At 42.2% G+C, this 19,799-nt stretch overlaps 1 protein-coding gene across 2 annotated transcripts in view; it reads left to right on the forward strand.

Annotated features, from left to right (window-relative positions):
• Positions 1-19,799, forward strand: part of PTBP2 (polypyrimidine tract binding protein 2) — a 135,413-nt gene that overhangs the window by 70,220 nt on the left and 45,394 nt on the right. For both annotated transcript variants that reach the window (XM_069232134.1, XM_069232135.1), the window contains exons 5-8: positions 2,015-2,158; positions 6,232-6,393; positions 6,473-6,583; positions 11,398-11,593. In XM_069232134.1, coding sequence (XP_069088235.1) covers positions 2,015-2,158; positions 6,232-6,393; positions 6,473-6,583; positions 11,398-11,593 — 613 coding nt within the window. The remainder of the gene's footprint in view (positions 1-2,014; positions 2,159-6,231; positions 6,394-6,472; positions 6,584-11,397; positions 11,594-19,799) is intronic.

A 19,799-nucleotide genomic window follows, 5' to 3' on the forward strand; every position in this document is an offset into this window, starting at 1 on the left:
GAGGTTTTGTATTCCAGATAGTTAATAAAGCTGACCACAAACACATTTGGTTTGCAAGAGACTGGAGTGTTACACTTAGTCTCTCAATAGGGTTTGAAGTCGAAGGCGCCTCAGACTGTTTGTAGCCAGCTCCTTCTGCAACCATTTTCCAGGGGAAGTATACCAAACCTGGTCTGCTGCAATCAGAATGATTATAAAATCGCTGAATTCTAAAAGATCACCATGTCATTCAGGTCTTTCATGTGTCTGTGCCACAAATTTCTTCTACCACTTCGCAGGAATTGATGGTTGCTCTGCTTAAGGTGCACCTTTGTAATGGCTCTTTCAACTGTGGGTTGCTCTGTAAAGTTACATCCCTTCTCGGTCATAATCCGAGCGGTTCCCGTAGATAGCTCTATTATAGTTAGGTGCGATAAAAAGATCTGTTAACCTTAGCCAGGCTTCTTTTGTAGGCATTGCTGTATAAATAGGTGTAGCATTAGAGCTCTCAAAGGAAATATAAAATAGCTTAGAGTTGAGGCATATTTTGTGCCATCACAGAAAGAACTTCCTTAGGTGTAGAAAGCATATAGGTTATGTGCCATATTGACTCAATACTGTACACTTCATGGATAGCATAGTTCACATTATCAAACATGGTTATATTGGAAACGTTGATTGCATACAGTGTTTAATCTGTATGCATCTGTTCAGAGAAAGCCAAGTTGCTAAAAATACGGAATGTGTTCCAAAACAAATACCCTACTGCGGACCGCTTTTATCTGTATCAAACCCCTGACAGTCACTGAACCTACATTTAGAAATGAAGTTGATGTGAGTAGAAAAATCTGTACTTTATTAGTATTCACCCTATGGAGAGAGTTTACCCTTTACCACACTGTTTGTGGACAGTGAAATTCATGAGAAATGCACCACAGAGTATTAAAACGTTTCTACTAAGAACAATGTACACTCAGTCAAAACGTGTCCAAAGAGTGACTATTCTCTTAAAATAACCAAGGTCTGAAGGTGCTAAAGATCATACTACCTGCAGCCTTCATACTGTGGTGACCACTTTACAGATAACCCATCTTCTGAAGCAAAACAAGCACCTGTACCTAGGTTAGTCAATGGTGCTCAGTCTTCTGTGTTAAGTAAAAAATTGTGATCCTGAGATGATTCTTTCCAATAATTTGAGGCCACTTACGATAATTAGTATTTTGTATGTAGAATCTTTGCCCTGCCGGAAGCTTTTTTTTTGCAACACCAAAATCTTGTTTGGAACATAGTGAACACAAGGCATCAGCAGTCACCTGCACACAGTTTCTGTTCACTACAAACATTTATACCATGTTCAATATTTCTGCACACCTATGGTACGTTAGAAACAAGTGTTTTTCCTAAACAATTATACCAATGAGTTGGACACAGGCTGTAAAATATTAGGTAGAAAAGTATTATGGTAGCTAGCCACCACTGTGAAATATAAAATAAACTAACACTGATTTTATGATGTCATCAATGAAGTCATTTGACATGTCATCAGTGATGTTCTAAAACATGTCTTGAGTGATGTAAAATGGCAGGTCATAAGCAGTGCGCGATAATTGGCATAATTTTCTTCTTTTTTTTTTTTTTTTTTGAAAACGTTAATGTCCCTGATATGTGTAGTCAGTGACATTAACGTTTTAAACACTAAATATATGTCAGTTGACAGTAACGTTTTCAACAAAAAAAAAAACCAGAAAAATATGCCTGTTATAGCGCACTGTTTATGACCTCCCATAGTACATCACTCAAGACATGTTATGTGACATCACTGACCAAAATTCACCCTGCCATAAAAATTGAAAACCCAGACATCTGTGTTTTGCATTGTTGTTGGTATTTTTACATTTCCACCTGTTACCCCTTTTTGTGCTGCTATGTATTGTAAAAGGTACTAATACAGTTGCTTAAGTTCCAGTCTCTGTTTCTACCCTAAATAGTTTAATATTGTAGTTTAAATTCCACTACCATTTCTCTGACTTTCCAGGCTTTTTTGGAGATGGGTAGTGAAGAAGCAGCAATCACAATGGTTAATTACTACACAACAATGACACCGAGTCTTCGTAACCAACCTGTCTATATCCAGTACTCTAATCATAAGGAGTTGAAAACAGATGGTCCATTAAATCAGGTATGTATGTACACTGTTTTGTTGTGTACCGCTTAAGCAGTCTGCTGGAGACCAGACAAGAATGAGGACCTCCTGCTCTTTGAAAAGAAAATGATTTTGTAAATATAGCAGACCCTTTTTTTTTTTTCTTTTTTTTTTTCTTTACCCCCTTCTCTGCCACGCCTTTTCCCCCCTCAGATGCTAAGACTTCTTTTGGGCTATTTGGGGCAGTTCGCACTTAGACCCTCATAACTTTTTGCCCACATAATCTACCCACAACAAATTTGCGTCCTTTTTTCCCAACATCCTAGGGATTCTAGAGGTAACCAGAGTTTGTGAAATCCCCTGAAGACCAATAAATTAGCCAAAATACAGCGAAAATTTTGTTGTTTTTTTTGTTTGTTTTTTCTGTGTTTTAAGGGCAAAAAAGGCCTGCAGAAGAAGGCTTTTTTTTTTTCTCCTGAAAATGGCATCAACAAAGGGTTTGCAGTGCAAAAATCACCAGCTTTCAGGAACAGGCAACCTTGAATCATAAAACCCAATTTTTCAACACAATTTTGGCATTTTACTGGGACATACCCCATTTTTACGATTTTCTGTGCTTTCAGCCTCCCAGTTAGTGACAGAAATTGGTGTGAAACCAATGCTGGATCCCAGAAAGCTAAACATTTCTGAAAAGAAGACAGTATTCTAAATTCAGCAATGGGTAATCTGTGTAGATCCTACAAGCGTTTCCTACAGAAAATAACAGCTGAAATTAAAAATAAAAATTGAACTTGAGGTGAAAAAAAAAACAGCCATTTTTCTCCACGTTTTACTCTAACTTTTTCCTGCGATGTCAGATTTTAGAAAGCAATATACCGTTATGTCTGCTGGACTCTTCGGGTTGTGGGGATATATTGGGCTTGTAGGTTCATCAAAAACGCTAGTTACTCCGAGCCAATAAATGAGCTGCACCTTGCAATGGGTTTTCATTCTATACCGGGTATAACAGCTTTATTTGGTGAAATATAAAGAGTGAAAAAATAGGTATCGAGAAACCCTTTGTATTTCCAAAATGGGCACAAGATAAGGTGTTGAGAAGCAGTGGTTATTCGCACATCTTTGAATTCCGGGGTGCCCATATTAGCATGTGAATTACAGGGCATTTCTCAAATAGACTTCTTTCTTAAACACTATCTTACATTTGGAAGGCAAAAATGTAGAGAAAGACAAGGGGCAATAACCACTTGTTTTGCCATTCTGTGTTTCTTTCCTCAAGTCTCCCGATAAAAATGGTTCCTCACTTGCGTGGGTAGGCCTAACGCTCGCGACAGGAAACGCAACATGGACACATCGCATTTTTACATTGAAATCTGAGGTGTTTTTTGCAAAATGCCTAACTGTAGATTTTGGCCTCTGGCTTAGCCGGCACCTAGGTAAACCTACCAAACCTGCAAATTTTTTAAAACTAGACACCTAGGGCAATCCAAGATGAGGTGACTTGTGGGGCTCTCACCAGGTTCTGTTACCCAGAATCCCTAGCAAACAAAGCATTCGTATGGCACAGGGGCTATTTTATTTTTTTGCCTCTTCCAAATGAAGTGAGCATAATTTTTTAGGTTGAGCATGCAAGTGCTTTGACCTGTTGTAAGTATTGTGGGCTTTTAACCATGCACACCGCACACCAATCACTTATACTCGTTTATGGGCTTGCCTTTCAAAGATCCTTTGATATTATTGACAAATGCTTTGTTTGTCCCTCCTTGGGGCGGTTTTGTACCCATCTTGCTGACTGCCCCTGTTACATGGATAATTGCATGATTGCAATACGTTAGACTGCAAGTAAATGTATTTTTCTTTTTGTCTCTCTCCTTTGCGCTCGTGGCAGCTTTGGTGCTTTGAATCAGCTCACTTATGGTGACTGTTTCACTTTTTAATTTAAGTGGCAAGAAAAGTCCAGGTAGTCCAACTAACCTAAGCAAATGTTATACCCATTGTATTGCAAATGCTTGTTAAAAGGTGAGAGCTTTCTGCATGCTCGTTCTTAGTAACGATCTCACCTAGTGGACATAAATCAGGTGTAGGTAGTGCTCTATCCTGTCATTTTCTGAGGTTCTTCTTTGCGATTCACTTGTTGTCTATGCACCTGGCTAGATTTTACCACATGTGCATAAACCTGTACACATTAGTGGTACCTTTTGGACATACATTAGTTATCAAATTTAGTCATGCGCCTGGACAGCTACATACTGTTCACACATACACAGTGAGTTAGCGTAAATGTTATATTCCTGGACATGTCTACAAAACGCAGCACATTTCCACAAAGTCCCCAAATCTTATTTATTTAAATGTTTCCTGTTCCGTTTCAGTATTAAGACCTTTGAAGAAATGAACGCTTGCATAGTTCTGTAACTTACTGAGTTCCTTCTGCTAGCAATAACACTAGATTCAAGACATGAATTTCAAACCCCTTTGGGGAACGTGTTTGTACCACACCCTCAGTGGCTGCCATCTTCGCATACCTGTTTCTTACTGTGTTGCAGATGTTGCAGTAATATCAACAAATCCTTCTGTAATAGACCTAGAGCTCACTCAAAGTTTTCATTGCGGATACATGTAAGGCTGCCACGTGGAGAAGACCTAGTTATCTATAAGCCTAGTTCTTTCCCAGGGCAATCTTCATTACTGTCTTAGCAAGCACCCCTGTTCTCTCCCTTAAAGATGCATGCGGATTATGTAAGGCTGCCACGGGGAGAAGAATAGTTATCTATTGGCCTAGTTCTTTTCCAGGGCAATCTTCATTACCGTCTTATCAAGCACCCCCTGTTCTCTCCCTTAGCACCCCCTCTCCCTCCGAAAAATTCAAAGAGAATTATTCTAAGTTCTACCATGAACCCTCATTTCCATTAAGAACTGCCTCAGTTGCCAACAACAGGGCATGGTGGCACGCTTAAATGTAAAATATAAACATAGATTCCTTTTTAGGATTATATTTTGATTTTCTTTTTTAAAAACTGGTTATGACTAATACAAAGATTCCTTTTGAGGAGAGCTCGATTCCAGGTAGGTAGTTACTCCTAGAAGATAATCATTTACATATTGGTAATTTGTACGGCTCTAAATATGAGGGTGCTAGCAACTACAGTGGCTTAAAAAAAATATAATAATAATAATAAATTGGGGACAGAAACAGTTGATTCTTCCTTACGTGGCATTGCAGTTCCTGAAAGGAAGAGAATACCTCAGCACATCAATTTAGACTCAAGTGGCTGAATACTTGAGGGTTGGGGACTAGGAAGGCTTAATGGAACAAGACAGATTTGGGGATTCTTTTTTAATGAAGTTTTTTTTTTTTTTTTTTTGTAAATCTCAGGCTGTTCCAGTATTTGGGACCACAGTTTGTGTTTTACAGTAGGCCACCCTGGTTAAAAGAGCTAAAGTGATCCTGTTGTAGATCTGTTTCAGGTAGTGCAGCGCTTTACAGATATTAAAGTTTGCCTAGAGTTTTTTTTGTCTCCAGAGTAGAACGCGGTGTGTGATACACCATTGTGAAGTTTACCCTGCAAGTGTAAGCTTCGGAGGAGTACGTGCAATGTAGTCTGACCTAGAACTGGACTTGTTGCCCAGCTTCCAATAGTTGGATTAGTTTATTTTTTTCTCTAGAGGCTGATTACATGATGTTGTAATAAGCTAAAGGTGATAAAACTAGTGCTTTCGTCTACTTGGAGAAGTGATGTTACAAGTAAGTAATTTACTCTATTGTATAGTTCTGCCTTGACGTCCTGTTTTTTTGGTTTCAGAAATGTAAAGACAAACTTTTCCATTGCTCAGACCCTACTGTTTCTTCTTATAAAAGAAAAATAATAAAAACAAAAAAAGTACAAAGAGGGGTTGAATGTGAAACATGAATGCAGTAGGCACCTAGTGGTTGTAAGTAATTGGTGACATAATGTGTTCCAACATCCTTGCTGATGTGGCAGTAAAGATAGAGAAGGTGCTTGAATAAGTTGAGGGGCTGTGGGGGAGACACAATGAACTCTATCACTTTTCTCTTTGCATGACGTTTATCAAGCGACAAGTAACTAAATTAATGTCTTTACTCTATTTAGCGAGCTCAAGCTGTTCTTCAAGCTGTTACATCCGTACATACATCGAATTCCTCTCTAGCTGGGACAACAGGCGACATTTCAGTTTCTTCTGGCCAAAGTCCAGTTTTAAGAATAATTATTGACAACATGTACTATCCTGTCACACTTGATGTTCTTCACCAGGTAATTTGAATTTTCATTGACCTTGTTTCCTCTCTTTTAAACTAATTGAAATGTTTATAATTTGTTATGTTTCCAACAGATATTTTCAAAGTTTGGTGCTGTCTTGAAGATTATTACCTTTACCAAGAATAACCAATTTCAAGCTTTGCTGCAGTACGGTGATCCAGTAAATGCACAGCAAGCAAAATTAGTAAGTGACCATTTTTGGGTCCGCTTTCTTTTGGTAATAACATTATGTTCAGTGCATTATAAAAATCCCATTTTTTGTGTGTGCAGTACTGAGGACATGGATGTTTGTGTATGGTATTTCTATAGAGCAAAAATGCACCAGAGTGCTATACAGGATTAAGGCCAGTCATACAGACAGCCAGTAATAGTAGAGGAAGCTGGTTTCTAGACAGTTAATGCAATGTGATAGTCAATATTCAACAGTTTTCTAAATTAGAGCATTGTTGGGATGGTCCGATGGATACGATGATGGTGTTCCAGACCCTGGGTGCGTAAATTGAAAAGGCAACATTCTGTCTGTGGGGCAAGCCAAACCTGGATCTTTTTGCCACTCCTCGGAAAGCAAAATGCCAATTCGTTGCAAGTCTGGATCACTATCCGGGCACTTGGGGGAATGCGTTTTAATGGCATGGTCAGGAATTTGTGCTTACGCTTTTCCTTCCATTCCGAGAGTTCTAGCCAAGATCAAGAACGAACACTGCTAAATTTTTCAGTTTGCTCCTGCATGGCCTCAACAGCATTGGGATACGGAGCTGCTTCTCCTTTCAGAGAGCCAAAGCATCCCTGTCCAGTTCTCCCACCGGATCCAGCATCACTTCATTTGACAACCTGGCGCCTACATGAATTTGCACACTTAATCATCCTCTCAAATTGTAGAGTCATTCTTGCCAGAGCTGCAGCGATAGTACCAACAGAACTTACAGCCTTAAATGGAAGAGGTTTTGCATTTGGTGCAAACAAGCTCCAGTTCACCCGTAGATACCTTATCTTCTCAATTTAGCAAGAGCGGGTTTGGCGACTCCTTCAATTAGAGTCCACTTGCCTGCAATTTTCTGTTATAGCTGAACAGAGATCTCGCCATCTTTGTGGTCGACAAGGATTATCCAACAGTTTCTTAAAGGACTTTTTCATTCTTTCCCGCACGTCAGACCTTCTCCGCCGTCTTGGCAACTTCAGGTAGTTTTGTCCCAATTAATGAAGCATCCATTCAAACCAATACATAGGGCGGTCTTAAAATTCCTGGCATGGAAAGTTGCACTTCTTGCCCCAACCTCCGCTAGAAGGGTTATCGAAATCCAATCCTTCACTATTCAAGATCCTTTCTTGCAGTCTAAAGAAAATAGGGTACTTCTGTAATCCAAAATTCATTCCCACAGTTTCTTAGGATTTCCACATTAATCAGCCAGTAGATGTAAAGTCGTAATTCCCAAATCCTTAAACACTGGCGGAACAGGCTCTTCATTCCTTGGATGTCAAAAGATGTCTCAAGTTTTAGCTAGACAAAACGAAGGACTTCAGAAAATCCAATCAACTGTTCGTGGTATTCAGCACCCCTACGAAAGGCCAACCGATTTCACAACAAAGAATTGCGGGATGGAAATCTATTAATACTGATTGTCACAAAGCTGCTGAAAAACCTCTGCACAGACCAACGCATGCACATTCAGCAAGGGCTGTAGCAGCATCCACAACACTCTTCGCTGATGTGCCCATCCAGGACATTTTCAGAGCGGGCACCTGGAAGTGCACGCATACTTTTGAAAAGCATTATTGCTTGGAGGAAATGTCACAAGGCGATGTAGCAGTGGGGCAAGCAGTGCTGTGGTATGTTCCAGTAATGGTGAGCTATTGTGTTCTTCTTTTTCCATCTATCCCACTATGTTCCGCACATTGTATTCTAATGTTTTCTTCCCTTAACAATACACTGTTGTTGTTTAGCACTGTATAGTAACTTATTGTTTGAATAAGAATATATCATTTAAAGCATTCTTTTCAATTTATAGTATTGGTTCTTTCAGTTGATTTAGGAATGTTGATCATACAGTGTGCTTCACTACTGCGTGCTATTCTGTTAAGAGTATGTGAATCTATGAAAGTGCCAATATTGGAATAAGAAAATAAGTTATTTACCTATAACTGTAGTGCTCCAGTATTGGAATCTTCCATAAATCAATGTGCGACCATCCCTCCTCTCCTGAGAAGCTCGCTGTTAAACATTATCTACCTGAGATACTTCAGCACTCGTGCTTTGGAAAATCTGAGGGGCTAGAGTTTCTCACATGAGTGTTCTAGAGGGAAGGGCTGCCCGATTGGCTAAAACCTAGTTTTGGTCTCTTCTCAGATTGACAGACTACTAAAGTGGGAGGCCTTAATACACTATAGTTATCAATGCATTGCTGTTATAATGTACCAAGGGACTCCGTTTCGACAAAGGGGGATGATTCAGGCATGTAAATCTATGAAAACTTCCAATACTGGAGAATTGCAGTTATAGGCAAGTCACTTATTTTCCTACCTAACTACATATTCCTCACTGCCCTCTTTCTTCCCATTCTATAAAGTGGACATCTTCATACAGTTATAAGTCCCAAATTAGATTACAACACACCGTGGCCCACATATTCTTTATTGCAATCCAGCTCTGAACGTGCAAAAAGAGAAAGATTGAGAAACGGACGTCAGACACAATGCCAGGGTGGCTGTGCTTACATGCATCCCACTCTGACTTCTAGGGTGGTAAAAGATCACTGCAGACCCACATGATGCCCCTTGTTATCACGCAGGAGACGTTGCTTGGAGAATTTGCCTGATTCAGTCTGGTGCCTGGATATTCTAAATGTGAAGAGTCTGCGGTTATTTAGAGTATCCACCAAAAAAAAGTGTTACCAAGGTTAGTAACTTATTCTATTATCCTCTTGGTCTCAAAATAAAATTTGCTTGGCTTTCCCACCTCCAGTTACTGGGTATGAGCATACTAGCTTTTCACTTGTTGAGTATCAGTAAGAATCCCATGTTAGAGTAAGGAAAGCTATTAACTTGTCATTGTAGCTCTCATCTCAAAATAGTCTTTAATTTTGTAATCTCCTCCCCTGCATGTGAGATATTTCACCTTGTTCTCTCCAGTCATTAAGTCTAAATTGGGCCATTTGTACATAAATCATTGTATCACTCTACCGAGTGTACGAAGTCCCAGAAGAATTGTAGCAAGACTGAAGATTACTTGAAGCTTCCAAAGACAAGTGGATCACAGACTTAAAATATTGTTAATATGGTGCTAGTTGTGGGGCGGAAAGCAGTGACTACGAGTAGTCTCCCTTCTGTATAGTGCCTTCAGGGGAGACCTTAAAGCCTTGCAGTGAAAACAGTGGGAGAGAGGTTTTGGGGTCTGACACAACAAAGTGCTGAAATCAAGTGGCGGCATCTGTCCAAAGTCACCTCCCCTCCTTTCCTAATTAATGGCAGATTTAAAGTGACCCCCCTTTGCCACTCTGTACATACAAGTCCTCAGCCCCGTTTTAAAAAGTGATCTGAAATAACACATGCATAAATAAACTATAACAAGCTAACTTTCCACCTGATGTTGGAGACTATTCAAGGTAACTGAATTCTGGGTCTATTTCATGGACATATTTAACAGGCTGTTCACAAAGAACACCGTTAAGAAAATGTATTCATAATCCCCATAACTGCGAAGCATAAAACGAAGAAAGCATTTCTTGTATTTGCATTAGGAATGGATATGATTACAGTGATTTGCGTGAGTGCGGAGTCTGCAAGAGATCCGGTTGAATAATATGGGGAACTGTACATTGGACGAATAGAATGGGCCAGTTTTCAGGACCCATCAGTCCCTGCCTCAGTGGTTTCTCAGTGGGAGCTCAAGTGATGTGATGTATCAGAGTATATTGTAACCTAGGGGAAGTCAGTATAACAATGCTACTGTTTCTTTACGATTGCACATGGTGAAATGCAGTGTTAGATACCAAACCGATGTTACTATTGTATTTCTTAATGTGGTATGGATATATTTCAGACCGTTATATTGATATATTTAAACTAGATATAGGTAATTTAAATAGGAGAAAGGGTAAATCTAAATACACGAAAGCCGTGCATTATATATTCTGCTTGTTTGCGAGCTTCCTTGACATGAACTTTTAACGTGTGTGGTCCCTTGTTTTCTTCTAATTAATTTCCATGAGACAAACCATTAAAATAATAAAAACCAAACTGAATTCCAAAGTACGTTTCCAATGCTCATTTGGAAGGCATTAGTAGAATGGTCAAAGATCTGTCTATTGCCGTTAAGGTCCTGCTACACCAAATAGCCAAGTACAAGCAGATATGTATGGTTGGAAGCACGGTCCCATCCCATAACATTTCCCATAGCAGGAGAGAAATTAGACATTTCAATATTAAGACCAAGCCAGTTGTATCTTTCCTGAATGTATCAACAAAAAAGCGCTTCTGGCAAGTAAATAAATCTGTAGGGAAGGAAACTATATCAAACTCTGCTGTTGTGGATTTTCAACATTAAAGAGATAGTGACGTTGAAGAACAAGTATGGCAAACAGTTAACTGTTTTGTGAAACAGTAAACTCGTTGTTCTGTATGAATGGGTACCTACTCCGCCTCCCCTCCCTGCCCCCCCCCCCCCCCCCCCCACACACACACACACACACACACACACTCTCAAATTGATAATTGGCGGGCACTAGTGTGTGTAGGAAATGTGATTTGGCTAGTCAAACATTCCCTTTGGTTTGCATGCACAGCCAACTAGTCTGTCCTTTGAATCTTTAGCAAGCAGTCTATAGAACGTTGATATGGTGTCGTCGTCGTCATCATCCCATGAGCGAGGAGGACAGAATGTTGTGCGATATATGAATTTTTATATTGACTTCTTCTGTGTCTTTGAATAATTAAACTTATTCATGTTTCACCATTTTGTTCTAATGACTTAATCATCTTAGTCAACATTTGAAATCTTTTCAGGCTTTGGATGGACAAAATATATATAATGCCTGCTGTACCCTGAGGATTGATTTTTCTAAATTGGTAAATTTAAATGTGAAGTACAACAATGATAAAAGTAGAGACTACACTCGCCCTGACCTACCATCTGGGGATGGACAGCCTTCATTGGATCCTGCTATTGCTGCAGCTTTTGCCAAAGAAACGTCTCTTTTAGGTATGCATATTTTAATTTGTATATGTAACGTTGCTTGCATTGTGTATGTAGGTGTAACGCTTTACTGCTACTGTAAATGTTTTTGTTGAGAGGCACGCGTGACAGTTTTGCTTGAATGCCCCTACAGTTATAAACGACATGGTAACATTAGTTCCATGCATTTTCACCTTTACCCTGTTGCATAAACAAACCCCATGACCTTTTCAGAGGGCCACATCCATGGACCACAATTAAGTTAAAATCACTCTGTTGCCAAATTGTGGTAACCAATTACACCTAATGATTCCTTTATTTTTTTTCTGTTTTTTTTTTCTTTCTTTCATTTGGCCATTGTTTGTGCATTTTCTAAAACTGTTACCTGGTAATCTCATGACTGCTGTTCTGTCATTTAAGGAGTCTTTTGAGATTGATGTCACCCACATCATAGGAATAAGGGAATTATTTTTGTTATTAATTTTAGTACATCACTTGGTCTGTCCCTGAGTCCAGACACGCCTCGAATATCTTTACTTTCTTCCAAAATCTACTGCTCCTTCAGTGGAAGTCGCATTTTAAACATAAATTGTCTTAGTAATCCCTTGCCACTTTGTGAGGAAATTATTTTTACTAGTTCCCAGCACCCGGGCCTCCTGGCCCTCAAAGCAGTTACTTCACCCCCGGATTACATTTCTTTCCATCCTATGGTAAATGAAAGCCCGATTGCACTACCCACTTCCCACACAATATTCAGTCAGTATGAAATAGTTATATACATCTGTAACATCAGTGTCCACTAACCTTTGCTAAGCAAACACATTGCTTGATCATTCTGAACCCATCACACTTCTTTTTGTATAGAACTGAGTTTTTCATCCAACGATTTTGCAAATTATGCAAGCCCACCAGAGAGTCAGCATGGCTACTGGACATTCAGCTGATGTTATACGTAGACAGACAGTGGTGGTGGCGTGGTTTTTAGCCCAAGGGACTAGGCCTTTTGTATTTCTACATTGTAAGGAGACTGCTTACTGGCTCTTTCCATGAAGGGCTGGCTAACACTCTATTGTGTCCATACCAGTAAATATGTACACTTTTTCCCTGTCCCCCTATGTGAAACATGTTTACAAGCTAGGTGTGAGCGGAGGACAAGCCCATTTCTTTGTCCAAGGTCGTCCTTAGTATGAAGCTCACCCAAACCCCATTATCTGTGTTATTGCCATCTCCCCTTACAGTATTAAATGCCAGGATGTATCTGAACCCAGAACCAATTGCTGACACATCCAATCAGAACTGGTTGTATGGGGATTTTGTCTTAAACTTGTGACATTTGGCCAGCAACTGCCCGATAACTCTACTTCAGGAGTGGAGTACTGTCTAGCTTTTGATAGTGGCAAACCTTCTGATTCCACATATATCTTCAGGGATACAACTACCGCATTCCTCAACAAACTGATTATTTTCTGGACATCCTGGAGTTCTGCACACTTCTGTAGTGGGGAAGGGAACAGGACAAACATTTCACCTATTTGTAGTTATCCTGCCAGACTGAGCTTATCTTGGAATCCTGCCAATTTGATTTCCTGCTGTGAGCAGCAGAGTTTGCCTCTGCACAAACAGAGAAGGTCAAGATAAGGTGGTCTTACCCCTTGTAATACCTGCTCAAAGCCCAGTGGACAAAGACCTGAGTGAAGACGTTTAGGCAAACTGAAATTGTTCAGCAGCCATGAGGTCACCAAAGCTCTGTTGCATCGGCGGAAGCATGATCCAAGGTTGAGAGTCCTATGGTTTGAGGAGTTGCATCGTTGCCTTTCATTGACGAGGGTGAGCCTGCAGCATCCCTATTCTATCCGTGTGCACATATGGTGCCTTCAGTCTTTATTTGCACCCCCAGAAGGACCAGGAGGTAGTCCCCCTTTATAAGGCATTGGGTGGGATTTGAGTCTGCTGATTGTAGGTAGTCCTGAACAGTTTATGCAATATTTGTAGCCATTGGAGCTGTGGTGATATTGATGTTTGTCAACAGTCCAGACCTACTTTCAAATGACTGAATACTGTTTAGTCCTGTTCTCTCGTAGGGGATTTCCATGTATAGTCATAAGCACTGAATAGTTCCGCGCGCCTGCGGGGACCCCGGAGCACTGTTGTGTAGTATATTCTTAAGTGCAATCATCAGCTCCTTGACAAAAAGGTCTGTGAAAAACACTTAAGAATAACAATGTGCAGCCTATGTGAACAGCTACACAGGCCAAATTGTTAGAAGAAAAAAACAGTTGTAGTGTAAATTTCACGTTTAAACCTCTATTTATTCTATAAATACATAAATAAATACATTCTCATATTTTATTTACACCTCTCATGAGAATAAAACAATGTAGGGCAGTGTAGCCCATAGGCTGCCATTATACAGAATGAAAATAGAGCTGTGCCTTTAAGAAAGTAAAGTCTTCCTGTTTCCCATCATGCACAGCAAAAGGCAGTTGCCTCAGTTCTTTTTTCCGGCTCCTTTCTGACAGGACCCTGAAGCATTGAGCTCTACCTCACAAAATCCTTTTGTGACAGAAATTCATTTAAAATCTTTTGAATTTCATTTTCACTCGACGTTTTTAACATTGAGTGATAATTTTCTGCTTTTTTCTGTTAGATTCTGACAGAATTTTGAGGTTTTTCTACTTCAGAAATGCCTTCACTGTTTGACAAATGTCCTTCTTGTGGCAGAAAAAAGGCCAAAACAGATCCACATCGGGTCTGCATAATTTGCCTTCCATCCAGCCACAAACCGGAGTCGTGTGACATCTGCAAAACCTTCTCCAGAAGGACCCTTCGTGACAGGGAGAAGATCCGACTCCAGGCGAAAGAGGACAGGAGGAAAAGTGGTCATTCTACCACAGAGCGAGGAGAAGGTCAGTCTTCTACCAGGGCTCACACTGGTTCCTCTATAACTCCGACCAGACCGGCTCAAAAACGGCACAGGTCTCCGACGACGTCGAGGGCGTCGACGTCGAGGCAAGGAACGGCGCCAACATGCTCGCCGTCGAGGAGTGGTTCGCCGGCGAGAAAGAGACATCGCTCGCCGTCGACGACGATTTCGCCGTCGAGACGGCGTGGACTTTCGCCGTCGAGATCTGGGTCACCGTCGACACGGCGAGGACGTTCCACGTCGAGGAGATCTGAATCCGGTTCGCCGTCGAAACGGCGAGATCGATCAACGTCGAGGGGTGCTCGACGTCGTAGACGTTCACCGTCATCACGGCGACGTCGAGGGTCGTCGTCGAGAGATTCTCAACGGCGAGAAGAATCGACGGCGAAGGACACTCGCCGTCACCGTACTTCGACGTCGAGGAGTGTGTCGACGTCGAGACAATCAAAAAGACCTAGGAGGGTTTATACAACCTCAGAATCCTCGGCTTCAATCATCCTCCTTCCAGCGTCTCCACAACTCTCTCCTCGACAATCACCATTGCCACAGACGCCGGTAACACCTACGGCGCCTCTTCCGGCTCCGCCTGTAGAGTCTGTTTTGAGGACTCCAACGCGGTCTGTAAGACGTTCGGGACATTCCTCTAGACGCTCTTCTTCCTCTCGACACCGTCATGACCCACAGAGATCTCAGCATTCACATCACAGGCGTTCTTCTTCGTCTACACGGGACTACTCTCCAACCCTATCGGACTCACCGTCCCCGAGAGTGTCCCCCATAGATGATGTGAATACGTTCCAGGAGGTCTTAGTACGAGGGGCAACCAAGCTGAACATCCCGCTGGCGGTACCTGCCCCATCGACGTCAGTGATCTTCGAGACCTTGCATCACAGGACATCTTCCAGACCTTTGCTTCCACTGGTTCCAGGTCTCCTTGAACCAGCAATGGATATTTTCCTTGCACCGGCCGCAACAAAGTCTGCTCCTTCCAGACTTATTAAAAAATATCGTCCACCAGAACAAGATCCTCTATTCTTGAGGTCGGACCCAGTTCCTGATTCGGTGGTCATAGTAGCGGCAAAGAAACTGCATTCAACCTCACCATCTTCTTCTTCACCTCCAGATAAAGAGAGCAGAAAGATAGATGCTGCAGGACGAAAAGTATGCTCTACTGCAGCCGTCACGATGAAGGCAGCCAGCGCTACTGCGTTATTAGGGCGGTACGATCGTGCCCTCTGGGACTCTTTAATACAGTTTGCGGAACATCTTCCTAAGGATAAAAGGGAAGATTTCCTGGAGGTCGTGGGTGAGGGATCCATGGTGTCTAACCAAATTATAAGTGCTGCAGCTGACTCTTCGGTGCTATCCGCACACAATTATGCACACGGGATAGCGCTCAGAAGGCATGCATGGTTGAGACTTACATCACTCAAACCTGAAGCGCAGCAGAGAATACAAAACCTGCCTTTCTCGGGCTCCACCTTGTTCGGTTCTCATGCCGATGACGAGATGGCTAGAATGAAAGCTGAACTAGATACCTTGAAAGCGGTAGGGATGGAAAGACCGAAAGAACAAAGAAAGGTTTTCCGGCCATATCAACGACGACTTTTCACCCACCGGTATCAGTCGCCACACTGGATGTCTTCGCGCCCCCAGCAACAGCAACAACAGCAGTATCAAAGGGGTTTCTCTACTCAGCGAAGGTCGACAAGGGGTCGTTCAACACCTCAAACTCAGGCAACTCGACAGGCTCCCACGTCTAAGCCCTGAATCTTTGCTTCCCCCTCCTCCGTTATCCACTCCGGTAGGGGGAAGTATCTCAAATCATCTGGACGAGTGGCTACGCATCACAACAGACGCCTGGGTATTGAATATTGTGAGACATGGTTACGCTCTCAGATTCACCAGTCCTCCACCATCTGTTCCACCCAAAACAGCCAGCCGCCATCTCGAAGCTCTACAGTTAGAGGTCAATATCCTATTGCAAAAAAGAGCCATAGAACCCGTTCCCATCAGCCAGCAAGGGAAGGGGATTTATTCGAGATATTTCCTTGTACCGAAAAAAGACAAACAAGAGTTTCGTCCCATCTTAGATCTGAGGACAGCAAACAAATGGATTCGCAAAGAAAAATTCAGGATGTTAGCCTTACACCAAATTTATCCACATCTACGTCAGGGCGACTGGCTATGTGCGATAGATCTTTGCGACGCTTACTTTCACATCCCAGTAACCAAGAAACATCGAAAATTCCTAAGGTTCACTGTCGGAAAACGCCATTACCAATTTGCAGTTCTACCTTTCGGCCTAAAATCAGCGCCAAGAACTTTTTCCAAATGCATGGCGGTAGTAGCCGCCCACTTGAGGAAACAGCGAATATTCGTCTACCCCTATCTAGACGATTGGCTCATAAAGGCCTCCAGTTGTCTCGAGACACAGCAACATTTCGAATGGACTCTACAACTGCTGCAAAAACTTGGTCTTCAAGTCAATCTCCTGAAATCTACAGCAACACCTGTTCAGAGGTTGCATTACTTAGGGGCCATTGTAGATACCAGGCTAGGAAAGGTGTTTCCTTCGGAGGAACGACGGTTATCGATTCTCCAGAAGTGCAAACAACTGCAGGAAAGACCTCAAGCCACTGCAAGAATAATAGCTTCTCTACTGGGCTCGATGGCGTCTTGTATCCATCTGGTTCCCAATGCTCGCCTCCATATGAGACCATTGCAGGAAAACCTGGAGGATCAGTGGTGTCAACTGAGGGACGATTGGGAGAACAAAGTCCTTCTTTCTCCTCACACCCTACAATCCCTCAAGTGGTGGTGTTTACCCAGCAATCTCTTGGTGGGGATTCCGTTCCAACAACGGCCCCCATCTCAAACCATCGTAACAGATGCGTCACTGATCGGATGGGGGGCGCACATGGAACATCTTCGAGTCCAAGGCGAGTGGTCACAGAGAGAGAGTCTCTATCACATCAACCTGCTGGAACTTCGCGCAGTCCACCTTGCGCTCAAAGCCTTCCTTCCCTCTCTGAGAACGGAAACTCTCCTTCTCCAGACAGACAACGTGGCCACTATGTACTACGTGAACAAACAAGGAGGCACCAGGTCCAGAATTTTATCCAGAGAGGCTCAGACAATCTGGCATTGGCTTCTAGCCAGGAACCTGTCACTAGTGGCAACTCACCTGCCCGGCATCCAGAATGTTCAAGCGGATGCCCTCAGTCGGGTAATGGACGAGAACCACGAATGGGTACTACACGACGACGTCGTTCATTCCATTTTCGCACTCTGGGGTACCCCCTCTACAGACCTATTCGCAACCCCAGAAAACAAAAAATGCCAAAACTTCGCCTCCAGATATTACCATCCAGGGACACTGGGGAATGCCCTGTGGATAAGCTGGTCAGGAGCATTTCTTTACGCCTTTCCACCGCTTCCCCTGATTCCGGCGGTCCTCCAGAAGCTGTCCAATGTTCAGACCAAAATGATCCTAATTGCTCCGGAGTGGCCACGCCAGTGGTGGTTCCCAGACCTTCTTCACCGGTCACTCAAACCACACATCAGGCTACCATATCGTCCGGACCTTCTCACGAAGTTCAGAGGGCAGATATCTCATCCCAACCCCTCATCGTTGAGTTTGGCAGCATGGCTCCTGAGCTAGTGCAATATGGACACTTGAACCTACCTCAGGATTGTATGGAAATTCTGAAGGAAGCAAAGCGCCCTTCCACACGATCAGCCTATGCAAGCAAGTGGAAGAGATTCTGCATTTGGTGTTTACACAACAACATTGACCCGGTTTCCTGTGGAGAACAATCTATCCTGCCATACTTGTTAAGTTTGGCAAAATCGGGCTTACAACTGTCGTCAATAAAAGTTCACTTGGCGGCTGTCACAGCATACAGAAAGTGTCCTTCACAAACTTCCTTTTTTCGGATTCCGATTATTAAGGATTTCCTAGAAGGTTTAAAGAAGGTTTTTCCCCCCATTAGAAAGCCTTCTCCTCCATGGGAACTGAACGTTGTCTTATCACGTCTGATGCTGCCGCCATTCGAGCCAATACATAAGGCATCGCTGCAACATCTCACATGGAAAGCTGCTTTTCTGGTGGCAATCACTTCAGCGCGTAGGGTCAGCGAAATCCAGGCCCTTTGCGCTCAGGAACCCTACACGGTTTTTCATTCTGCAAAAGTGGTAATGAGAACTCATCCAAAATTTTTACCTAAGGTAGTCTCCGACTTCCATGTGAACCAAACAATTTCATTACCGACTTTCTTTCAGAATCCAGCTACTCCTGCTGAGAGAACTCTGCACTCTCTGGATGTAAAGAGAGTATTGAAATTTTACTTGGACAGGACAAAAAGCTTACGAAAATCACAACAGCTTTTTATTAACTATGGCCCAATCAGAACAGGTTTGGGTACATCTAAACAATCTTTATCCAGGTGGATTGTTTCATGTATAATGTTATGTTATCAGTTAGCAAACAAATCCCTTGGTGGTAGGCCAAAAGCCCACTCTACCAGAGGGAAAGCAGCTACTGTAGCCTTGATGAGAAATGTCCCTTTGGCAGAAATATGCAAGGCTGCCACTTGGAGGTCGGTCCATACCTTTACTAAGCATTACTGCCTTGATACAGACGCTAGGGCAGATGCTCAGGTTGGGCAGGCTTTGCTCAAGAATTTGTTTGCATGATTCATGTTTTTCTCAGTATTCTTATATCTACTCCACCGCGGTTATGGGGATGGGCTTGCTACTCTATTCAGTGCTTATGACTATACATGGAAATCCCCTACGAGAGAAGAAATGGTTTCTTACCTGTAACTCCAGTTCTCTCGTAGGGGTATTTCCATGATAGTCATAAGCAACCCTCCCTCCTCCCCGGTGGAGTTGACATAGAACATGAATATTATGGAGGTTGGTACTCCAACAAATGTTTTGTTTTTTCTTCATGTCAGGTTAATAGCCTCCAAAAAAGAACTGAGGCAACTGCCTTTTGCTGTGCATGATGGGAAACAGGAAGACTTTACTTTCTTAAAGGCACAGCTCTATTTTCATTCTGTATAATGGCAGCCTATGGGCTACACTGCCCTACATTGTTTTATTCTCATGAGAGGTGTAAATAAAATATGAGAATGTATTTATTTATGTATTTATAGAATAAATAGAGGTTTAAACGTGAAATTTACACTACAACTGTTTTTTTCTTCTAACAATTTGGCCTGTGTAGCTGTTCACATAGGCTGCACATTGTTATTCTTAAGTGTTTTTCACAGACCTTTTTGTCAAGGAGCTGATGATTGCACT

Source organism: Pleurodeles waltl, chromosome 4_2, assembly GCF_031143425.1.
Source record: "Pleurodeles waltl isolate 20211129_DDA chromosome 4_2, aPleWal1.hap1.20221129, whole genome shotgun sequence".
In the NCBI taxonomy this organism is placed as follows: Eukaryota; Metazoa; Chordata; class Amphibia; order Caudata; family Salamandridae; genus Pleurodeles; species Pleurodeles waltl.